The 18,118-nt window shown below is 50.0% G+C and overlaps 1 protein-coding gene across 1 annotated transcript in view; it reads right to left on the bottom strand.

Moving 5' to 3' along the window:
• The window catches only part of DNAH10 (dynein axonemal heavy chain 10), a 147,016-nt gene that overhangs the window by 18,904 nt on the left and 109,994 nt on the right, over nt 1-18,118 (bottom strand). The window contains exons 52-59 of the mRNA XM_082667915.1: nt 15,892-16,095; nt 14,980-15,060; nt 12,661-12,858; nt 11,965-12,126; nt 9,591-9,765; nt 3,743-3,924; nt 1,323-1,459; nt 60-277 (exon numbers count right to left, since the gene is read on the bottom strand). Coding sequence (XP_082524041.1) covers nt 60-277; nt 1,323-1,459; nt 3,743-3,924; nt 9,591-9,765; nt 11,965-12,126; nt 12,661-12,858; nt 14,980-15,060; nt 15,892-16,095 — 1,357 coding nt within the window. The remainder of the gene's footprint in view (nt 1-59; nt 278-1,322; nt 1,460-3,742; nt 3,925-9,590; nt 9,766-11,964; nt 12,127-12,660; nt 12,859-14,979; nt 15,061-15,891; nt 16,096-18,118) is intronic.

Below are 18,118 nucleotides of genomic sequence, written 5' to 3' on the forward strand. Positions count from 1 at the left end.
ACAAACCACGAAGTCTGGCTTAGAGCTACTTAGCGGGAAGGCCCATTACCCAGGCTGACCTGACGTTCTCAGACCCCAGCCCCGAGATGAGCTTGTCGGCCGCGATCAGCCGTCTCTCCATGATCTCGGCTTCTTCCTGCAGCTTCTGCTTCTCCAGTATGGCCGCCTCGTACTTGGTCCCCAGAGCTTCCAGTTCTCTCTGGATCGCTGCCAGCTCATTCTGGATCCTCTCCAGTTCACGTTTGGTCAAGGAAAAATTCCGCTCCAGCCTGGCCAGCTATGTGAAGACAAGGGAAAAGCACAGCAGTGAGGTGGGAATAAGACAGTCTCACACCTGGGCTTATGTCCACCTGCAATTTTTTTTTTTTTTTGGGCCATGCCACGAGGCTCGTGGGATCTTAGCTCCCCGACCAGGGATCAAACCCGGACCCACGGCAGTGCAAGCGCTGAGTTCTAACCACTGGGCCACCAGGGAAGTCCTCCACCTGCATTTCTAATGCTGTCCCTACCCTCTGGGGCCACCCTATGTCATAGCGAGGCACATGGCTTCTTTTCTTAGTGACCTCTTCAATGGTTTGATGCAAAAGCCCTACATCCCATTAGAAAAAAGACGTCCTGCATCTGAGTTAGCAGACGGCTTAATTTTCGTGGGTACTAGGGTCCCAGTAAGAGGACCCTGTGATTCTAAGCCAAAAACTCAAAAGGATGCACTGAAGACTGTATTGGTCCTACTACGGGTTCTAAGTTTTCTGAGTGATAAAATCCTGACTTATAAAGCAATGTCAAAATATGGCTCAAAACGATAGAATCAACCTTACACAATTCTCTTTGTATTGTGTCTTCTGCATGTTCCTTTAACCCAGTGGTTCTCAACAAGGACCGACTTTGCCCCCCAAGGGACACATGACAATGTTTGGAAACATTTCTGGTTGTCAGAACTTGGGGGAAGGGACGACGGCATCCAGTGGGTGGAGGCCAGCGAGGCTGCTTAGTACCCTGCAGTGTCCAGGACGGCCTCCCCCAAAAGAAGGATCCAATCTAAAGCGTCAGTAGCACCCAGGGTGAGAAACTCTGTTTTAGCCCTCGAGAATGATTTTACCCTCTTTTCTTCAAACATCTTTCAGACTTTGGTTCTGTCGGTTCACATTACATCTAAATGAGAGCTATAATTCAGGGTTATCATTTACTGGGGGAAAAAATGTTTATGCAGTTTAGAACCAGAACCTTGCCAGAATTTCTCCAGTAAAGCTGTGGACACATTCATTCTGACTCCAAAACAATCTCTTGGCAGAAGTGTGCAGGTCTTACAGATGGGCAAATACCTGGTCTCTCTTGGGCTTGATTTCTCTAAAGACGTCACAGTAGCCCATCACAGCTTCCACAAATTTCAGCATCCCCAAGCCTGCCCTGCTCACGGCTTCCATTTCCTCAGTCGTGGTATTGAGGGTCTTCAAGAGGCCTAAAGGTCAAAGACGCAATGATTTCGATGAGTGGTGAGCTTCGTCTTGGGAAAATAAAATGGGAAGTAAACTGCCTACTAACAAAGTAAGTGTAACTAGTTCCTTCTCCTTGGTAAGCCTGTGAGTGGGATCTGGACAGCTTTCCCAGGGACAACAGGTGGGTCCAACCCCGAATGAATTTTGTGTAAGTGGATGTTTAAGATGTGAGTGAGGGGCACATGTTACTGCCACCCAGGACATCCTATGACACAGGAACTTGCGTGTGACACCCAGCAGCCCCCAGAGACCCAGGGCATCAGTGGGGACCCCCCAACTGGGCACCAAGGTGGCTCAGAGCTGGCAGCTAACTGGGGTTCATAGGTCATTACAGGGCACCATCACCTCCACCTGCACCCTCACCCTGGGAGTAACTTCACATAAATGGAAACCCATCCAACGATCGGGTAAAGAGAGTCCCTTGGGTTTTTGTAGTTGTTGTTATCCTTTGTGATTCGATTAGCTTTGTTTTTTGTGGTTTTTTTTTTTTTTTGCGGTACGCGGGCCTCTCACTGTTGTGGCCTCTCCCGTTGCGGAGCACAGGCTCCAGACACGCAGGCTCAGCGGCCATGGCTCACGGGCCCAGCTGCTCCGCAGCATGTAGGATCCTCCTGGACCGGAGCACGAACCCATATCCCCTGCATCGGCAAGCGGACTCTCAACCACTGCACCACAAGGGAAGCCCCTGTTTTGTTTTTTTTTTAAGTGGCTGAAAAAATGCATTGATGGTCAACTTCTGAACAAACCACCGTGATAAACAGTGACACAATGAACTTTTATTGCCTTTGAAAAAGACTAGCATCATTCTCACTGGCTAAGCTCTGGGGCAGGTCAGGAACCAGGCTCAGGGGGAACGCAGGCATCTGTAACTGAAATGCGGGCATGGGGTGGGTGGTGCCGCCCCCCCTCCTCACCCACCCTCCAGGACCTACAGAAGACTTCATACTGGCAAAAGGCACAAGGGAAGTCAAGGTTAGACCAACTTTTCTTTTTCTTCCCCGAATACCCATTTTTAAAAATTGAGGCAAAATTCACATAACATTAAATGAACACGTTAAAGTGTATGATTAAACATGTTCAATAAACATGGTAAACAATAAACAGGCTGAAGTGGCAGTTAGTAGGTTCACCAGGTTTTGCAGGCCTCACCTCTGTAGTTCCAAGACATTCTCGTCATCTCCAAAGGAAACTTCAGAGCCGTTAAGCAGTAACAACCCCTTTCCCCTCCCCAAACCCTGGCAAACACTAATCTGCTCTCCATCCCTGTGGATTTACCTGTTTACCTACGGACACTTCATATAAATGGAATTACAATACGTGACCTTTTATGCCTGGCTTCTTTCACTTAGCATCACGCTTTTGAGGCTCATCTATGCTGTAGCACACAGCAGCACTTTGTTCCTTTGTATGACTGAATAATATTCCAATGTGTGGATATGTTTGTTCTTGTTCATCCATTCATCCACTGATAGATATCTGGGTTGTCTCCACCTTCTGGCTATTGTTAAACAGTGCTGTCAGGAACATCTGTGTATAAGCTTTTGTTTGAATACCTGTTTTCTATTCTTTGGGGTCTATACATAGGCGTGGAGTGGTTGGGACACATGGTAATTCTATGATTAACTGTCTGAGGAGCTGCCAAACTGTTTACCACACCATTTTACATTTCTACAAACAACGTACGAGGGTTGCAACTTCTCCATATCCTCCCCGACACTTGTAGTTTTGTGTGGTTTTGTTTAAATTATACCATCCTAGTGGGTCTGAACGGTACCTCATTGCGGTCTGATCTGCGTTTTCCTAGTGACTAATGTTAAGCATATTTTCATATGCTTATTAGCAATTTGTGTATCTTTTTTGGAGACATGTCTATTCAAGTCCTCTGCCCACGAGACCAGTTCTTGGCACCACTACGCCCATCGGACAAGATGCACAGAAGACCAGGCAGGGCGGGCTCCATGAGAGAGTCATGTATCCTACTAGGGAAAACCAGACCCGTTGCTGAACCACACATTCAGCGGGCATCCACTGCCACTGCCCAACCAGCAACCATCCTCCCTGCCGCTGTATTCCTCTGGGGACGATCATTCCCCCTCTTCCATCGGCAACGCCACGGCGACACCATCTGACCACGATGGGCGGGTCTGCCTGCGACAAGCCCTCTCCTTACTCTCCCTCCCGGCCCCAGAGACTGAGCCGCCAGGCTGGCAACCAGCCTGGCTGTTCCTACATCTGTCTACACTCACCTCTGATATTTTTAACTTGGCTCTGGGTAACTGAATCAAAGTCAATCTCCATCAGAGACCTCAGGAAGTTGGGGTCGGACATCATGCCTTTGGCGGTTTTCCAGTTGAGTTCTCTGTACCCCTTCATGATGAGGATGCATTCACAGACCGTCTGCACCTGCTTTGGGGGCTTAGCAAACGACCTGGGGAGAAACGGATGCACACGCGGGTCAGACGCAGGATGTGGCCAGGATCTGGCCTGAATGAGAGTTCCGAAAAATCGGTGAGTCGTTTCTTGGATGCGATACCGCGTGGAAACAACGGAAGCCACATCTCAACACCGACTCGTGCCCCTGGGGGTGGGCTTCTCCAGGGGCAGGGACTGGGTCTCATCTATCATGTGCCACGTCAGGCTCCTGGAATCGGACTGGGCGCCAGGAACACAGCAGGGTGTCGTTCAACGCAAACCCAGGCCACCCCTGAATCCGCAGCTCAGGGTGGAGCCTGAGCATCTGTGTTTTTAAGGACACCCTGGGGTGATTCCTCAGACTCTAGGTGGTAGCCGCTGTCATTATTGTCATTATCATCATCATCCTATTTTCCACTTAGGAGATAAAGAAACAGAGCTCAAGTGTTTGGATGGCCTGCCTGTGTCCACATGGCCCATCCCGCACCCTGGCGTCCTTCAGGCTCTGGAAGTTGTTGTCTCTGTCTTTGATGAAGTTAGACCATCACTCTGCTGCTCCAACACTCGGGTGTCCAGCACCCTCGACCCTCCGGAGAACTGGAAACCCAAAAGGATCAGGAGGCGGAAAGGCTGCATCGGCGTAAAGACCCAAGAAGGAATGAGTCGCACACTGACTGTACCCAGTGGGCCCGCTTGGCAAAGTCTATAAAAGCCGTGGAGAAGACGATGAAGAAAAAGCAAAGGAAAGGAAGAGCCCCCGGAGGGCAGGGAGCGGCCTGGGGAGAGGCCAGAGTGCCCCAGAGGGAGGGGGAGGGAGACACGGAGCGAGAACAACATGACCCGCACAGCAGTGTGGAGGCTCTGAACCCGGCAATCCCCAGACCCCTCCTGGCCCCGGGACCCCCGCTCACTGCCTGAGGAGCCACACAGCTTGGGGACAAGCCAGGGCAATGCCTCCAGCACAAAGCCCGATGATTAAAGTAATGGTCCTGAGTCACCAGGGAAAGGTTCAATGATGCGGCCTTAGGCGCTCACGAAAGCAGGCATGCTGCCAACTGTTTTTAAAAGGTTCCCTTCGGGGCTGCTGAAGGTCAGGGCCCGGCCACACTCTCTGAATAATCCGAGGAGGAGGGATGATGATGACGATGATGATGATGATGATTATCATCAGTGAGATGTTTTCAGACACAAGTCAGAAAAAGCCTCGGGGTGGCGTCCTGAGCCCTCCGGAAAGTTAGGAATGGTCCGGGGTTCTCAGCTTTCCCATCTATCAAATGGGGAAGCGGACCCGGAACCTTTCAGCTCCCAAAGCCTTTGAGTGGAGTTCTCTGTTACCAGTGTACAAACCATGCCCAGGAACCTCGTTTATCCAGAACACAGTGTTGTGGTGCCAGATAACCGAGGGGCTCGAAAAAGTAAGGTTACAAGTCTGAGAAATGAAAGCGTTTCTGTTTCACTAGATTCCTTTCTTCTATCACAAAAGAAACTCAGGGGGGGTCTTCCCTGATGGTCCAGTGGGTAAGACTCCACGCTCCCACTGCAGGGGGCCCGGGTCCGATCCTTGGTCTGGGAACTAGATCCCGCATGTCACAATTAAGAGTCCACATGCCACAGCTAAGAGTCCACATGCCACAGCTAAGACCCAGCGCAGCCAAAATAAATAAATAAATAATTTTTAAAAAGAAAAGAAAAGAGATTCAGGGAGAGAGAGACAGACAGAGGTGACGCCATGTTGCCTTCCCGGGAGGAGAATACCCATCACAAGCCCCACTCCCCACCCCCTCACTCTACCCCAGACCCTCTGACTGTCTCCGCTTTTCCCCCCTGAGTCAACCTCCTTCTAGCCCCGCTCCAGCCTCCATCCCACGTCTCAGTTTAAATGTCACTTCCTGGGGGTCATCTTCCCTGACTACCCACCCCCCAGACTAGTTCAGGTTCCCCCATTATCCACAGTCATAGCAACAAAGACCCTCCCTTCCTGACCTCCTCCTGGGTAATTTTGCTGTACACGTGAGAGTCCCACGTGCACACCCGTGCCTCCCCCAGACCATGGGCTGGCTCCATGCGGTGAAGACCCCCTGCCTGGCCCATTGCCTCTCAGCCCCAGTGCCAGCACGGGGTGGGCGGGCGGTAGGCACCCAATGATACTGAATGAAGGAAAGGAAGCAAAGTAAAACTGCAGGCCAGTAACAAAGGGAGCCTTCTGTACTCCAGAGGAACAGCCACGCTAATCTTCATTACTCCTAATCTTCCTGCCTTAACACTTAATGATCTCTGCAAAGGGGATTGAGCATTACAGAAAGGAAGTGCTATTGAAAGAATTAAAGGATTATAAAATTGTCAAGACCTAAATGCTGGCTCATCGCTCTTAACATCCCAGTGGCCTAAACAAAGCCAGACTGTACTCCTCTGCATCCAAACTCATTAAACCCGAAGAAAAATCCCAAAGAGATCAAAGATTTAAATGTAAACACTATAAAAGTATTAAACTATAAAAGTACAGGATGAAACCATGGGGAAATTATTTTACAATCTTCCAGTTGCAAGGCCTTTTAAGTATGAGGTAATAGCGAAAGCCACAAAATAAAATATTGCTAGAAGCTGCCACGTAAAACTAATAATTTATACACGGCAAACACAGGCACGCACAAAAACCTCCTAAATAGTCAAATGGCTGATGACAAACTGGGAAAACTATTTGCAACTCACATCGTGAATGAAAGCTAGTCTCCCATTATATAAAAAGCCCACAGAAATGGATAAGAAAAAAAAAAAGGCAACAGTAACAGCAATCCACAAGATAAATGGGCAAAGCACATAAACAGTTCACAGAAAATGAAATACACAGGACTCTGACACACATTCTTCACATATGAAATAAAGGCCCACCTCACTCAGCAAAAGGGGAATGCACATTACAACGACACAAATACCATTTTTCATCTATAAAACAAGCAAAGGGTTTCCCTGGTGGCGCAGTGGTTGAGAGTCTGCCTGCCAGTGCAGGGGACACGGGTTCGTGCCCCGGTCCGGGAAGATCCCACATGCCGCGGAGCGGCTGGGCCCGTGAGCCATGGCTGCTGAGCCTGCGCGTCCGGAGCCTGTGCTCCGCAATGGGAGAGGGCACGGCAGTGAGAGGCCCGCGTACCGCAAAAAAAAAAAAAAAAAACAAGCAAAAAGCCAAGTGTTTAGTAGCGCCCTCTGTTGGTAAGGCCGTGGAAAAGCAGGTGCTCGCATGTATTGCCAGCGGGAGTGTAAATGCGTCCCACGCCTACGGGTGGGCATTAGGCAAGAGCTGCTGACGTTATAAACACACACACCTTGGAAGCCAGCAATTCCACTTCTGAAAATGTGTCCTTCCAGTGGACTTGTGCAGAGTGAAGTAAGACAGGGTTATTCTTTGCCACACTGTTTGTAAAGGCAAAAGACTGGAAATAAGCTAAAAATTCATAAATTGAGGTGGATTAAATAAATGACGGCACAGCCATCCAATGGATTATGATGAGCTCTTTTTAAATATTGAGGAAGTTCTCATATAACAACATGCAAAAGATCTCCAAGGTCTCAAGCAAAAACACTAAGGTGCAGAAAAATATGTATAGTATATTACCAATTATATTTTAAAAGGAAAGAAAAAAGGCTACGGAAGTATCTCTTGTTCTACAACCCTTAGAGTCCAACGTCGGGAACTGAAGAGACACTTGTATAGCTGGTTGCCTTGAACATGTACAAAAGCTGTCTGAATGGATATGTAAGTAATGAATGGCAACAGTTACCTGTCGGGTGGGTGGTGAGGGGAACTAAGCTGATGGCGGACAGGTGAGAGGGGGCTTTTCATAGCACATCATTTTGATGTTGGAACCATGACCCTAGCTAATGTTTACATGGCACTGACTCTGTGCTCAACTCAGTTCTGAGAGCTCTTTACGTAATAGCTCACTGGAACCTCGTAACAACCCCGATGCCATGGGGACAGTTATTATCATCCACATTTTACAAACAAGGAAATTGCAGCACAGAGAGGTTAGGTGACTTATCGAAGGTCACACAGCCAGTAAGAAGCAAAGCCATGCATCAACATATTACCTGTTCCAATAATTACAATTTTAAGAATTATTCCTTTTGGGCCATAGGCCACTTTCATTTTCTCGGGGGTGATGCAGGCACCCCATCTAACTGCAGGGGACACATATCAAACTCTCCATGTGGTCCCATGGAAATCCACTCTTGGATTAGATAAATACTCCTTCCAAACAAATACTCAAACATCCTTCCCAACTCTCTGCTCTCAGAACGCTTTTATGCTGCTGAACTGGGAGGAGTGCCCCAAGTCTGTATAACCAGTGGTTGGATGTCTCCTTTGGAAAGGTGCACGCTGAGGGTCTCTCCCACAGCTCAGTCTAAACTCCCAGCGCGTGCTACTGCAGTCTTAAAACGTCCATCCTTATACCTTCACTGCGATCACACTGCGAAGCTCTGAAATCATGACCTCTTGCTAAGAGCAGCAGCAGCTCCGGATGACCCCCCAGGAGTGACTAGGGCCCCTGCCCTGGAACTGGCTGAACGTTCTGTTCAATCCACATGTTCCACAAATGAGCCAACAGCCAGAGCACAACCCTTAGCAAAAGCGATGAGCTCCGAGAAGCAGCCCCACCCGCCAGGAACGCAGAACGCAGGGCAGCTCCCAGCCTGCAGACAGGAGTCTCTCTCACAGGAGACCTGACTGCGGGACCAGAAGGATGGAACCCCTTCTGAAAACGAGGCTGCGACGGGGAGTGAGGAGAGAGCCGAGGCTCCTGATGCAGGGACACGCGTGGGGGGCCTGGCAGCACGATGACGGGCGGGGGGTGGTGGAGGGGGCAGACGGGACACCGTTTCTTCCTGGCTTCCCTCACGGTGCTAAACTTACCAGCGAGAGCCACGAACGGTGCCCTGGGGGGACCACGCCCCGCGGGGGGAGGGGAGAAAGCGCCACACCAGACCCCTCTTCTGGACAGCAAATGGGCCCTCTGGCTGCGGGGGATGGAGTCATTTTACAGCCTGATTTGCAGAATGTCTGGGGCCACAGTAAAGACCCACTCTCCCAGGACTTCCCTGGCGGCCCAGTGGTTAGGGCTCAGCGCTTTCACTGCCAGGGCCCAGGTTTAACCCCTGGTCAGGGAAGTAAGATCCCACAAGCCGCGCGGTGTGGCAAAAAAAACAAAACCAAACAAACAAACAAAAGACACTACTCTCCCCACCTGTAAAAGGCCAGCATTTGGCTAGAAATGGATGCGGGCACACCCCATCCACTCTCAGCCTGTGACACGCCTAGCCTGCATCCAGGGCCCTGCCCCTTTTAGGGCAGACACTCCTCTGTCCTTCCCGCAAAGAGGACTGACTTACAAGGCTCCAGCTCTCCCACCAGCCCCTTCGGGAACCCAGCCTGCTTCTGTGAGTCAGCCTGGGTTCAAGGCCAGTGGGCCATGGTACCAACTGGCTGGGAGGCCTGAGGCAAGTCAGCTCACCTCCCTGGGCTCCACGTCCCTCAGCTGCGAATGAAGACGATGACAATCCCCACCACGGAAAGTGCCGGGCACAGCGGCCGGCACAGAAATGCCGAACAGCCATGATTATCTCATAATTACTGTCAGGAGTGACCCTGGTGGCCGAGCACGCTGTGGGGGGATGGCCAGCCGTTACCTGATCTCGGTCACGTCCGACTTGTCCAGTTTCTGCAGCTCCAGCTTGGCGGCCTCCAGGATGGGCATGACCTCGGCCAGGGCCGCCTCGGCCGCAGCCTTCTCCGCCGCGATGATCTTGTTTTGCTCCTCTATCTCCGTGGCTTTTTCCTCCGCCAGCTTCTTCTTTTCCTCCGCTATGGGGGGGAGGGGGAGGTCAGTGAAGCCCCTGGGGCATGGGGAGGACAGACCACCGCTCCCGAGCCAAAGCAGCGCAGCCCTCAAAGGTGGGCGCGGGGCGGAGGGGGCTGAATGAGCTTCGGCCAATATGGCGGCCTTGGGCGTTCCCACTGGGACAGAGGTCCTCACGGCGCCTGGGGTCCCCAACACAGGGACAGCTGCTGCGACTCGGACCCTCCTTGACTGGGTCCCCCTCCCCCCACCCCACTCCATCCCACAAGACAGCCTCCAGCCCTGCCTGGCCAGTGCTAGCTGAGGACATCAGAGTGCCCGCCCTGTTTTTCTGGCTGACAGACATCTCTCTGGTTCTTCATCAGCTTTTCCTATATTCATCCAGCCCCGCTCAAAAGCCACCCTCCCCTGAGGTCACTCTCAGTCTCGGGGCTCTGTTCATTTGCTTCATGACACTAATCACAGTCTGAAATTTCATCTGATCACTGGCTTGTTGATCGGCCCCACTCACTAGAAACGTAAGCATCTCCCCGACGGCTGTGACCCCAGCGTTTAGAACAAAGCTTGGCTCACAGTAGGTGTACTGGCTCGAATAGTGTCCCCCTCAAAATTCATGGCCACCCAGAACCTCAGAAAGTCACCTTATTTGGAAAGAGAGTCTTTGTAGATGTAATTAGTTAACACGAGGTCATACTGGGTTAGGGGAGGTCCTAAATCCAATGACTGTGTCCTTATAGAAGGCCATGTGAAGACACAGAGGGGGAAGGTCACGTGACAATGGAGGGGCAGAGATGGGAGGGATGCGTCCACAATCCAAGGAGCGCCCAGGATCGCGGGCCACCACCAGAAGCTGGGAGAGGCCAGGAAGCATCCTCTCCTAGAGCCTGTGGAAGGAGCAGGGCCCTGCCAAGACCTTCACTTCAGACTCCTGTCCTCCAGAACCGTGAGAGAATAAATAAACGCCTGTTGTTTTAAGCCGCCCAGTTTGCGGTGCTTTGTTATGGCAGCCCCAGGAAAAGAACACAGTAGGTATTCAATCAACGTACGCTGAATTCAGCAGTCTCTCCCTGATGGGGTGTTCTCTCGGGACTCATCCTCACAAGTCCACAAGCAAGTGTTCAGGTTGGCTGATTCAAAATGTGAACTGCAGGAGAACGTCTAATGGATCCAGCCAGGGCTGGAACAAGCCCAACCCGGCAGCCCAGACTGCGGGTCAAGAGCAGACAGGGTGCCAAAGCCAAGTTGGGGTGCTGTGACCAGAGTAATGAAAAGTGGGTCCTGTGGATAGGGCCTGACACGATACGGCTGGAATTGAACTGAACCGAGGTCCTATGCAGAAGCGACACAAACGTGGGCTAGGAAGAGAATACCCAGAGGCAGGGAGGTTGAGTGGCTTCTGCAGAAATCCGAGGAGGAGCCGAGGAGGACACGCGTCAGAACATGGGATTCTGAGAGACGACAGAAACGGGAGTCCCAAGACCCAGGGAGAAGGAGGGTTAGGGGTCGTGGCAGAGCTGCAGCTTAGGAGTTGTCCTGTGTGAGAGTGGTGTAAAGTAAGCCAGTTCCAGGAATTCCCTGGCGGTCCAGTGGTTAAGACTCTGCACTCCCAATGCAGGGGGCCTGGGTTCGAGCCCTGGTCGGGGAACTAGATCCCGCATGCATGCCGCAACTAAAAAAAAAAAAAAAAAAAAGATCCTGCATGCCGCAACAAAGATACTGTGTGCCGCAACTAAGACCCGGCACAAATAAATAAATAAAAAAAAAGAAAGCCAATTTCTTAGAGCAGGAGGGAACCAGACCAAGGGCAGCCGCCAGGCCAGGAAGATCAGGTGAGGGGCCCAAGAAAGGACCCGGAGACAGGCTCACCTTAGAACCAAGCAAGTCCCAAGTGAATGACGCTCAGGCCGAGGTCATCTAAACCGACCCAGTTCACTAGCTCATTGAGGGTAAAGAGATGACTTTTCCACATCCTGGCAAATCCTCAAGCTACCAGCTGTGGGTCCTGCCTATGGTAACGTCTTAGTGCCTATTATAGGGGGCTTGACGCTAAGTCAGAAAAAATAGCAATGCGAGGGTCAAAAGATGCCAGTTCCTACAAGTGGCTTCCCATCGATGTCCCCCAGTGAGCACTGTCCTGTTTGGGGTTTTTTTTGGCGGGGTGGGGCATGGGGTGTCCCGACCCCCACAGTTGGACCCGCACTCACCTATGGCTGTATTGGTGGCGATCTCCTCCAGCAGAGCCTCGCAGGCAGCTGACTTCTCCGCCAGCACAATCTTCTGCTCGGCCAGCTTCTGGTTCAGCTCGTCCAGCTGGATGGTGGCCTCCTTCAGCTTGTCCAGCCCCCCCTCCAGACGCTTGCACTGAGCTGAGGAAAGGGAACACAGGTATTCACCCTCCAGGGGGCGCTGTTCCCAACACACCCAGACAAGCGTTCCAGTGCGATCCGTCCAAGTTGGGCTCACCGGAAAAAAAAAAAAATCATTTTCATGAGATGTCAAGCATCTATCAGTACCTCCATTGCCGTTTGGGGATGGCATCTTCCAAAATGAATGTATTTCTGAAAATAACCATTTGTTGGCAAACAACCAGAGCCAGAGCATTTTAAAAAAACATCGTCCAGCAGGGCATGTTGCTCTCATCAAATAGTCTCTCTAATGCAATGAACATTTAGAGCTAAGAAAGTGCATGGCCCAGCACAGAAAAACAAAAATAAAAGCATGCCAGGCCCACACAGATGAATCACTCTGAAATGCAAAATCCAAAATGTGCTTTGCTTTGCCTCAATCCTGAGTGTGCCCAATCTTGCTAAGAAATGTCCGCTTAAGGAAAAGATCAGCTGTTGGATCTTTATTCGTAAGTAATAACAATTCCTGTTAACCGTCCCATTCCCAAGTCTTACCTATATTATACTGAGTTTTCTCATCCAGTAATTTCGAATACGTGTTAATAAAATCCAGGTAGTTCTTGGGAGTTACGTAGTTGCTGCGCCTCAGTTTCTGTAGAAATTGTTTACTGAATTCACCCACGGATTCGTGGACCAAAACAACGTGTTCTACCAGATCTTCCATATTTTCTACTGGGATCAGCAGATTAGTCCCTGAAGAGGAAGGAATGGAAAAGGGTGGCTCATAAAGAAAGGAAAGGAGCAGTTCCTCAAAAAGTTAAACATGGAATTCCCATGTGACCCAACAATTCCACTCCTAAGTTTGTACCCAAAAGAACTGAAAAATGGACACAAGGAGATTCTTGGACGCCAATGTTCTTAGCAGCACTATTCACAGTAGCCAAAAGTGGGAACCATGTCCAAGTGTCCATCAACAGATGGATGGATAAACAAAATATGGTCTGTCCATAAATGGAATATTATTCAGCCTCGAACAAGAAGGAAATTCTGACACACGCCACAACATGAATAAACTTGGAAAACACGCTAAGTAAAAGAAGCTAGACACAAAAGGACAAATGTTTCATGATTTGACTTACATGAAATATCTAGAGTTGGCAAATTCGTAGAGACAGAAAGTATATTAGAGGTTACCAGGGGTTGGGGGCAGGTCTGGAAGGACAAGCAGTGAGTGTTCAGTGGGGACAGAGTTCCAGTTTTAAAGATGAAAAAGGTTCTGGAGATGGATGGTGGTAGCAGTTGCACAACATGGTGAATGTAATTAGTGTAACAGAGCACACTTAAAATGGTTAAAAACCGTTAAAATGGCAAATTTTATACATTTTACCACAGTAAAATATGATATAAAAATGTTTTAATAGAAAAGAGCAGTTATCACTTGTCAGTGGCTTTTCTGGACCACAGTACTGATCCACGCTCTGGTAATTTCTCTAAGAACACAGAAAGCCAATTCTCTGTCCCTCCTGGTAGGAAGGCTAAGGCAGTGTAGTAGGAGGGGCTTGAGATTCCAGGAGAGAAATTTGCTCAGTGTCCCTGCTGTATCCCCTGTACCCAGCACATACTGGGCACAAGGTAGGTCTTCCTGTAAGTCTGCTGAAAGAATTAATCATCACTCCCGGTGCCAAAACCACATCACTTGGATTATCTCACAGATGGCAAAATACTTTCACCTCAAAGCAGAAAATGAAGGAAGGAAGTATGACCAAAAGCATGCATTCATCGAGATTCTGCATGTTTGATCTTGAATTATACCAGGGATTAGCAAACCACAGCCATGGGCCAATTTAACAGCACGCATGAAAAGCTTTGCCTCACAAATACCCATACTTATGGGTAAACCTACAGCCTGCAGGACAAATCCGGCCGACCACCTGTTTTTGTAAATAAAGTTTTATTGGCACACGACCACGCCCGTTCATTTACATATCGTCTAGGGCTGCTTTCCTGATGCCATGGTGGAATTGAGTAGTTGCAACAGAGACCATATGACCTGCAAAGCTGAAAATGTTTATCATCCGGTCATTTGCAGAGAAAGTTTGCTGATCCCTGAGTTATATCATCAGGAAAGAGTCATTCTCTTAGCCCCCTTCCCCAAAAGACTGCGATCTGCCTCCCAAGGGGGACGAGTTATTTATTTATTGAATACGTATTCATAAGGCTGGCGCTATTTACAAGGTCACCCAGTGTCATAAATCTGCTCCAGTTAGGTCCAGATAAAAAGTTCTTCCCTGAGGATAAACTGACTTGCTTTCTTATTTTGAAGATTAAAATTAATAGTCAAGGCCTCAGGGCTTGGAAACTGTACATCAAAATCAACATTGATGGATAATCAGTTTACCGAAAGGTCCTTCAGGCATCCTTGGGGTCAGGGGTCAGCACACTTTCTCTGTAAAGAGCCAGACAGTAAATATTTAGGCTGTGTGGGCCGTAGAGTCTCTGTGGCAATTACTCAGCTTTGTGGTTGTAGCATAAAAGCAGCCGTAAGACAGTGTGTTTATTACGTGTGTGCCAATAAAACTGCATTTGCCAAGACAAGCCGTGGGCTGAATTTGGCCTTCAGGCCAGGGTTTGCTGACCCCTACTTTGGATGATACCGAATCAATTTTTATCCCATGTTGTCCTTGTAAATCCCCCGAAATCTCTTTGGACTAAAACACAATATAAATCAAAACACGCTAACAAACTCAAACACCATTCACGGCCATGGGGGTTAATGGTGACAGAATCTACTGGACCAAAATTCAGAGTCAGAAAAAGGATAACAAATTGCTTTGTTATACTGTTAACATGGTCCCCACGTTAGCTGTCACTTACCTAAAAATGACTTAGCCACTGCGTGCAGAGCTTGGGAAGGCCAGGGCGTGAACCAGTCGATACCAGTGTTATTTACTAGACCTTGAAAAGAGAGAGAAACAAAAGAGATGATCGCTCTGCAACTCCGCGATGCTCGGGAACATGGATACCGGCTTTGGTACCCAACACATTGGTGAATGAGCCGGGCGGGTCCAAAAATAATGATCAAGGGACTTCCCTGGCGGTCCAGTGGTTAGAACTCTGCGCTTCCAATGCAGGGGGCGCGGGCTCGACCCCTGGTCGGGGAACTAAGATCCCGCATGCCGCGCAGCCCGGCCAAAAATTTTTAAAAATAAGTAAATAAACAAAAATAATGATCAAAAGCAGGGTTTCTCAGCCTCGGCACTGTCGACACGTGGCCAGATAATCCTGTCTGGTGGGGCTGTCTGTGCACTGTGGGATGTTTGGCAGCCCCCTGGCCTCTATCAACTAGATACCAGTTGGATACGTGGCCGCCCCCCCCAGAGTTGTGACAACCAAAAATGTCTCCAGGCATTGAGAAATGTCCCCCTGGGGGAGCAAAACGGCCTCCCTCTGCTCTAGGGCAGGTACTGCACCTTCCATGAGGCTGCCAGAATCTTCCCTGATGGAAGGGCACGGAGAGCTACACTGCACTCGCTATGGGCCTTGCACCTGAGACCGTGAGCATTCCCTCGTGTCAGAAGGATAACAGCCATCCAGCGGCAACATGAGAGCCTGTTGGCAGATGTGAGGGGCCGCTCGGGGCTCATCGGACATGGCAGGGCCCACATTTCAACCTAATGACCATGGCATGGGTCACTTTGCTGGTGGAACCTCATATGTCATTCCCTCCCTAAGGCACGTGCCCTGCTGAAGGGGGAAAATGGATTTGCAGGCTCTGCTCAAGGGCACCTGGGAAATTTCTGCAGCGGGTCCTCAGGGTGTCCCCCACCGGCGACATGCCCAGGACGATGTGCAGGTTATCCGCACTCTTGTTCACGAAGTACTGCCACGTGGACTCCTTGGCCGGGCCCATCCCTCGCTCCAAAGCCTCTTGTCCAATCTGACTGAGGATAGACTCCTTCTCCTCTTCTGGGAAAAGCGTGGGCACGATTCCTAGAAAACAAAGGCCAGGATTCTGTTTAAGTTCCAGGGTTATTATCTCTCGCGGCACTGAAATGGCAAGAAGCACTGCGTCACGAAAGGGCAGTGGATGCCGAGTCCAGAGCGCAGGGCTTGGGCCCCAACTCTGAGACCCAAGGCTCACTTGCCGTGTGTGTGAATCCCCTTGAGCCTCAGTCGCCTCATCTGTGAAATGGAAATAACAAGTGCCTCCTGCTTACCTGGGCGCGTTATCGTGAGCATCAGAGCAGGGCTTCTCAACTGGGGACAACTCTGCCCTTCCCAAGGGACATCTGGCGATGTCTGAAGGCATTTTTGGTTGTCCCAACGTGTGTGTGTGTGTGTGTGTGTGTGTTGCTGTGTGTGTGTGTGTTGTGGGGCGGCGGTACTAATGGCATCTGGAGGCCAGGGATGCTACTAAACATCCCATAATACCCAGGACAGCCTCCACAACAAAGAATGATCCCAGCCCTAATGTCATCGGTGCCAAGGAGGAGAGGCAAAGCCTTCATTCTGCAGCAAAGCATAAGAGCTTCAGAGCTATTTGCCCTCGATCCTTTGGGGTACTATTAAATGGACCCACCGGACCCTACTCAGTCTTCATAGAAAATACACCCCGAGCCCTGCAGTGGGGTTTACAGACAGAGAACAGGGCTGACATTGACACCCCGGATTACAAGTGTGTGACCCATGTATGAAAAGTCCGCTGCCAACCCAAGGACACGTGTGCTAAAGGCCACATCAATAGCCTAGACGGTAGGTGCCCCAGGCATTCGGGAGACGGGAAACTGGCACCGTCGAGGAGGCTTCTTGGAGGAGGGTGACCCTGCAAGGCACTAGAGCTAAAACTGGGGGGAAAGTTTCCTTGGTGGTGGACTTGAAAGTGGAGTTCTGTTGTTTTTGCCCCCAGCCCCCATGCATTCCCCCCATTTCTTGTCATAGGTCTCTCTTTTCCTTTGGAGAATCACTTCTCATCCATTCTAAGTCTGGATGTGGTTTTGGGTAGTCGTGACACTACCCCAGGCCTGACCAATCAGAACCCTGCATGACCCCAGCCAAAGTCATTGGCTCAGGGATGGGCATGTGATCTGAGCCAGCCAATGAGGGCCCTGCTAGGCACTTTGGCCACAACTCCTGGGAAAGAGAAACCCTCATTCACTGGACTAAGAAAGGAGGATGCAAGTCTGCAGCTTCTAGTGCCATTTTTTAAAACTACTTTGGGAAAACCCAAGAATGCAAATAAAAGAAAAACAGTAAAGCCAAGAGCGAGGGAGAGACCAGTTCCTGATGATATCATTTGAGCACCTGAATCCAACCTGGACTTTTTCAGTTCCAAGAATCAATACCATCTCCTTCATTTCTCCCTAATTTTACGTAAGCTTGTTTGGGTTGAGCTCCTGCCACTTGCAGCCATGGAGGCTGATAAAGAGATGGAGAGAGAGAGTGTACCAGGCATGGGCAAGATGCAGAGGCAGGATGCAAAGAGTACACCTGGAGAATGAGAAGAGAAAGGCGGCCAGGCTGCAGAGACAGGAGAAGTCAGTCCACGGAGACCCAGCGCAAAGAAAACACAAATGCAGTGCGCAGAGAGTGGTACCTTAGGAGGAAGAGCAATACGGAGATGTGTGCAAAAAGTCAAGGTCAGACACGGCAAGGGTCTGGCTTAGATGGTAAAGGGGACACAAGGGAAGGGACAGGCTTTAGAGACAGAAAAGCATTCGCAAATGTGGGAGAGGCTAAGAGTCGACACGCTCCAAGGTTTAGACCTGATGAGAGTTATGGAATAACTAAACACATGGAGACGGGCAGGGGAGACGAGCCCCCTGAGGACGAGAAACAGCCAGATTGTGGCTCGTTGGGCTTTGGGGTTTCTGTTGGGTTTTTTCTTTTTCTGTTGTTCACTATTTGTACCATTTCAAATTAGTACAAAACATTTTTAGGGCGTCCCTGGTTGAGGATACTTCACACGTGTTATCACAACTCCTCGCTGGGGGACTGAGTGTATCCTGTGCGACAC

Source organism: Grampus griseus (genome assembly GCF_964374135.1).
Source record: "Grampus griseus genome assembly, chromosome: 12".
In the NCBI taxonomy this organism is placed as follows: domain Eukaryota; kingdom Metazoa; phylum Chordata; class Mammalia; order Artiodactyla; family Delphinidae; genus Grampus; species Grampus griseus.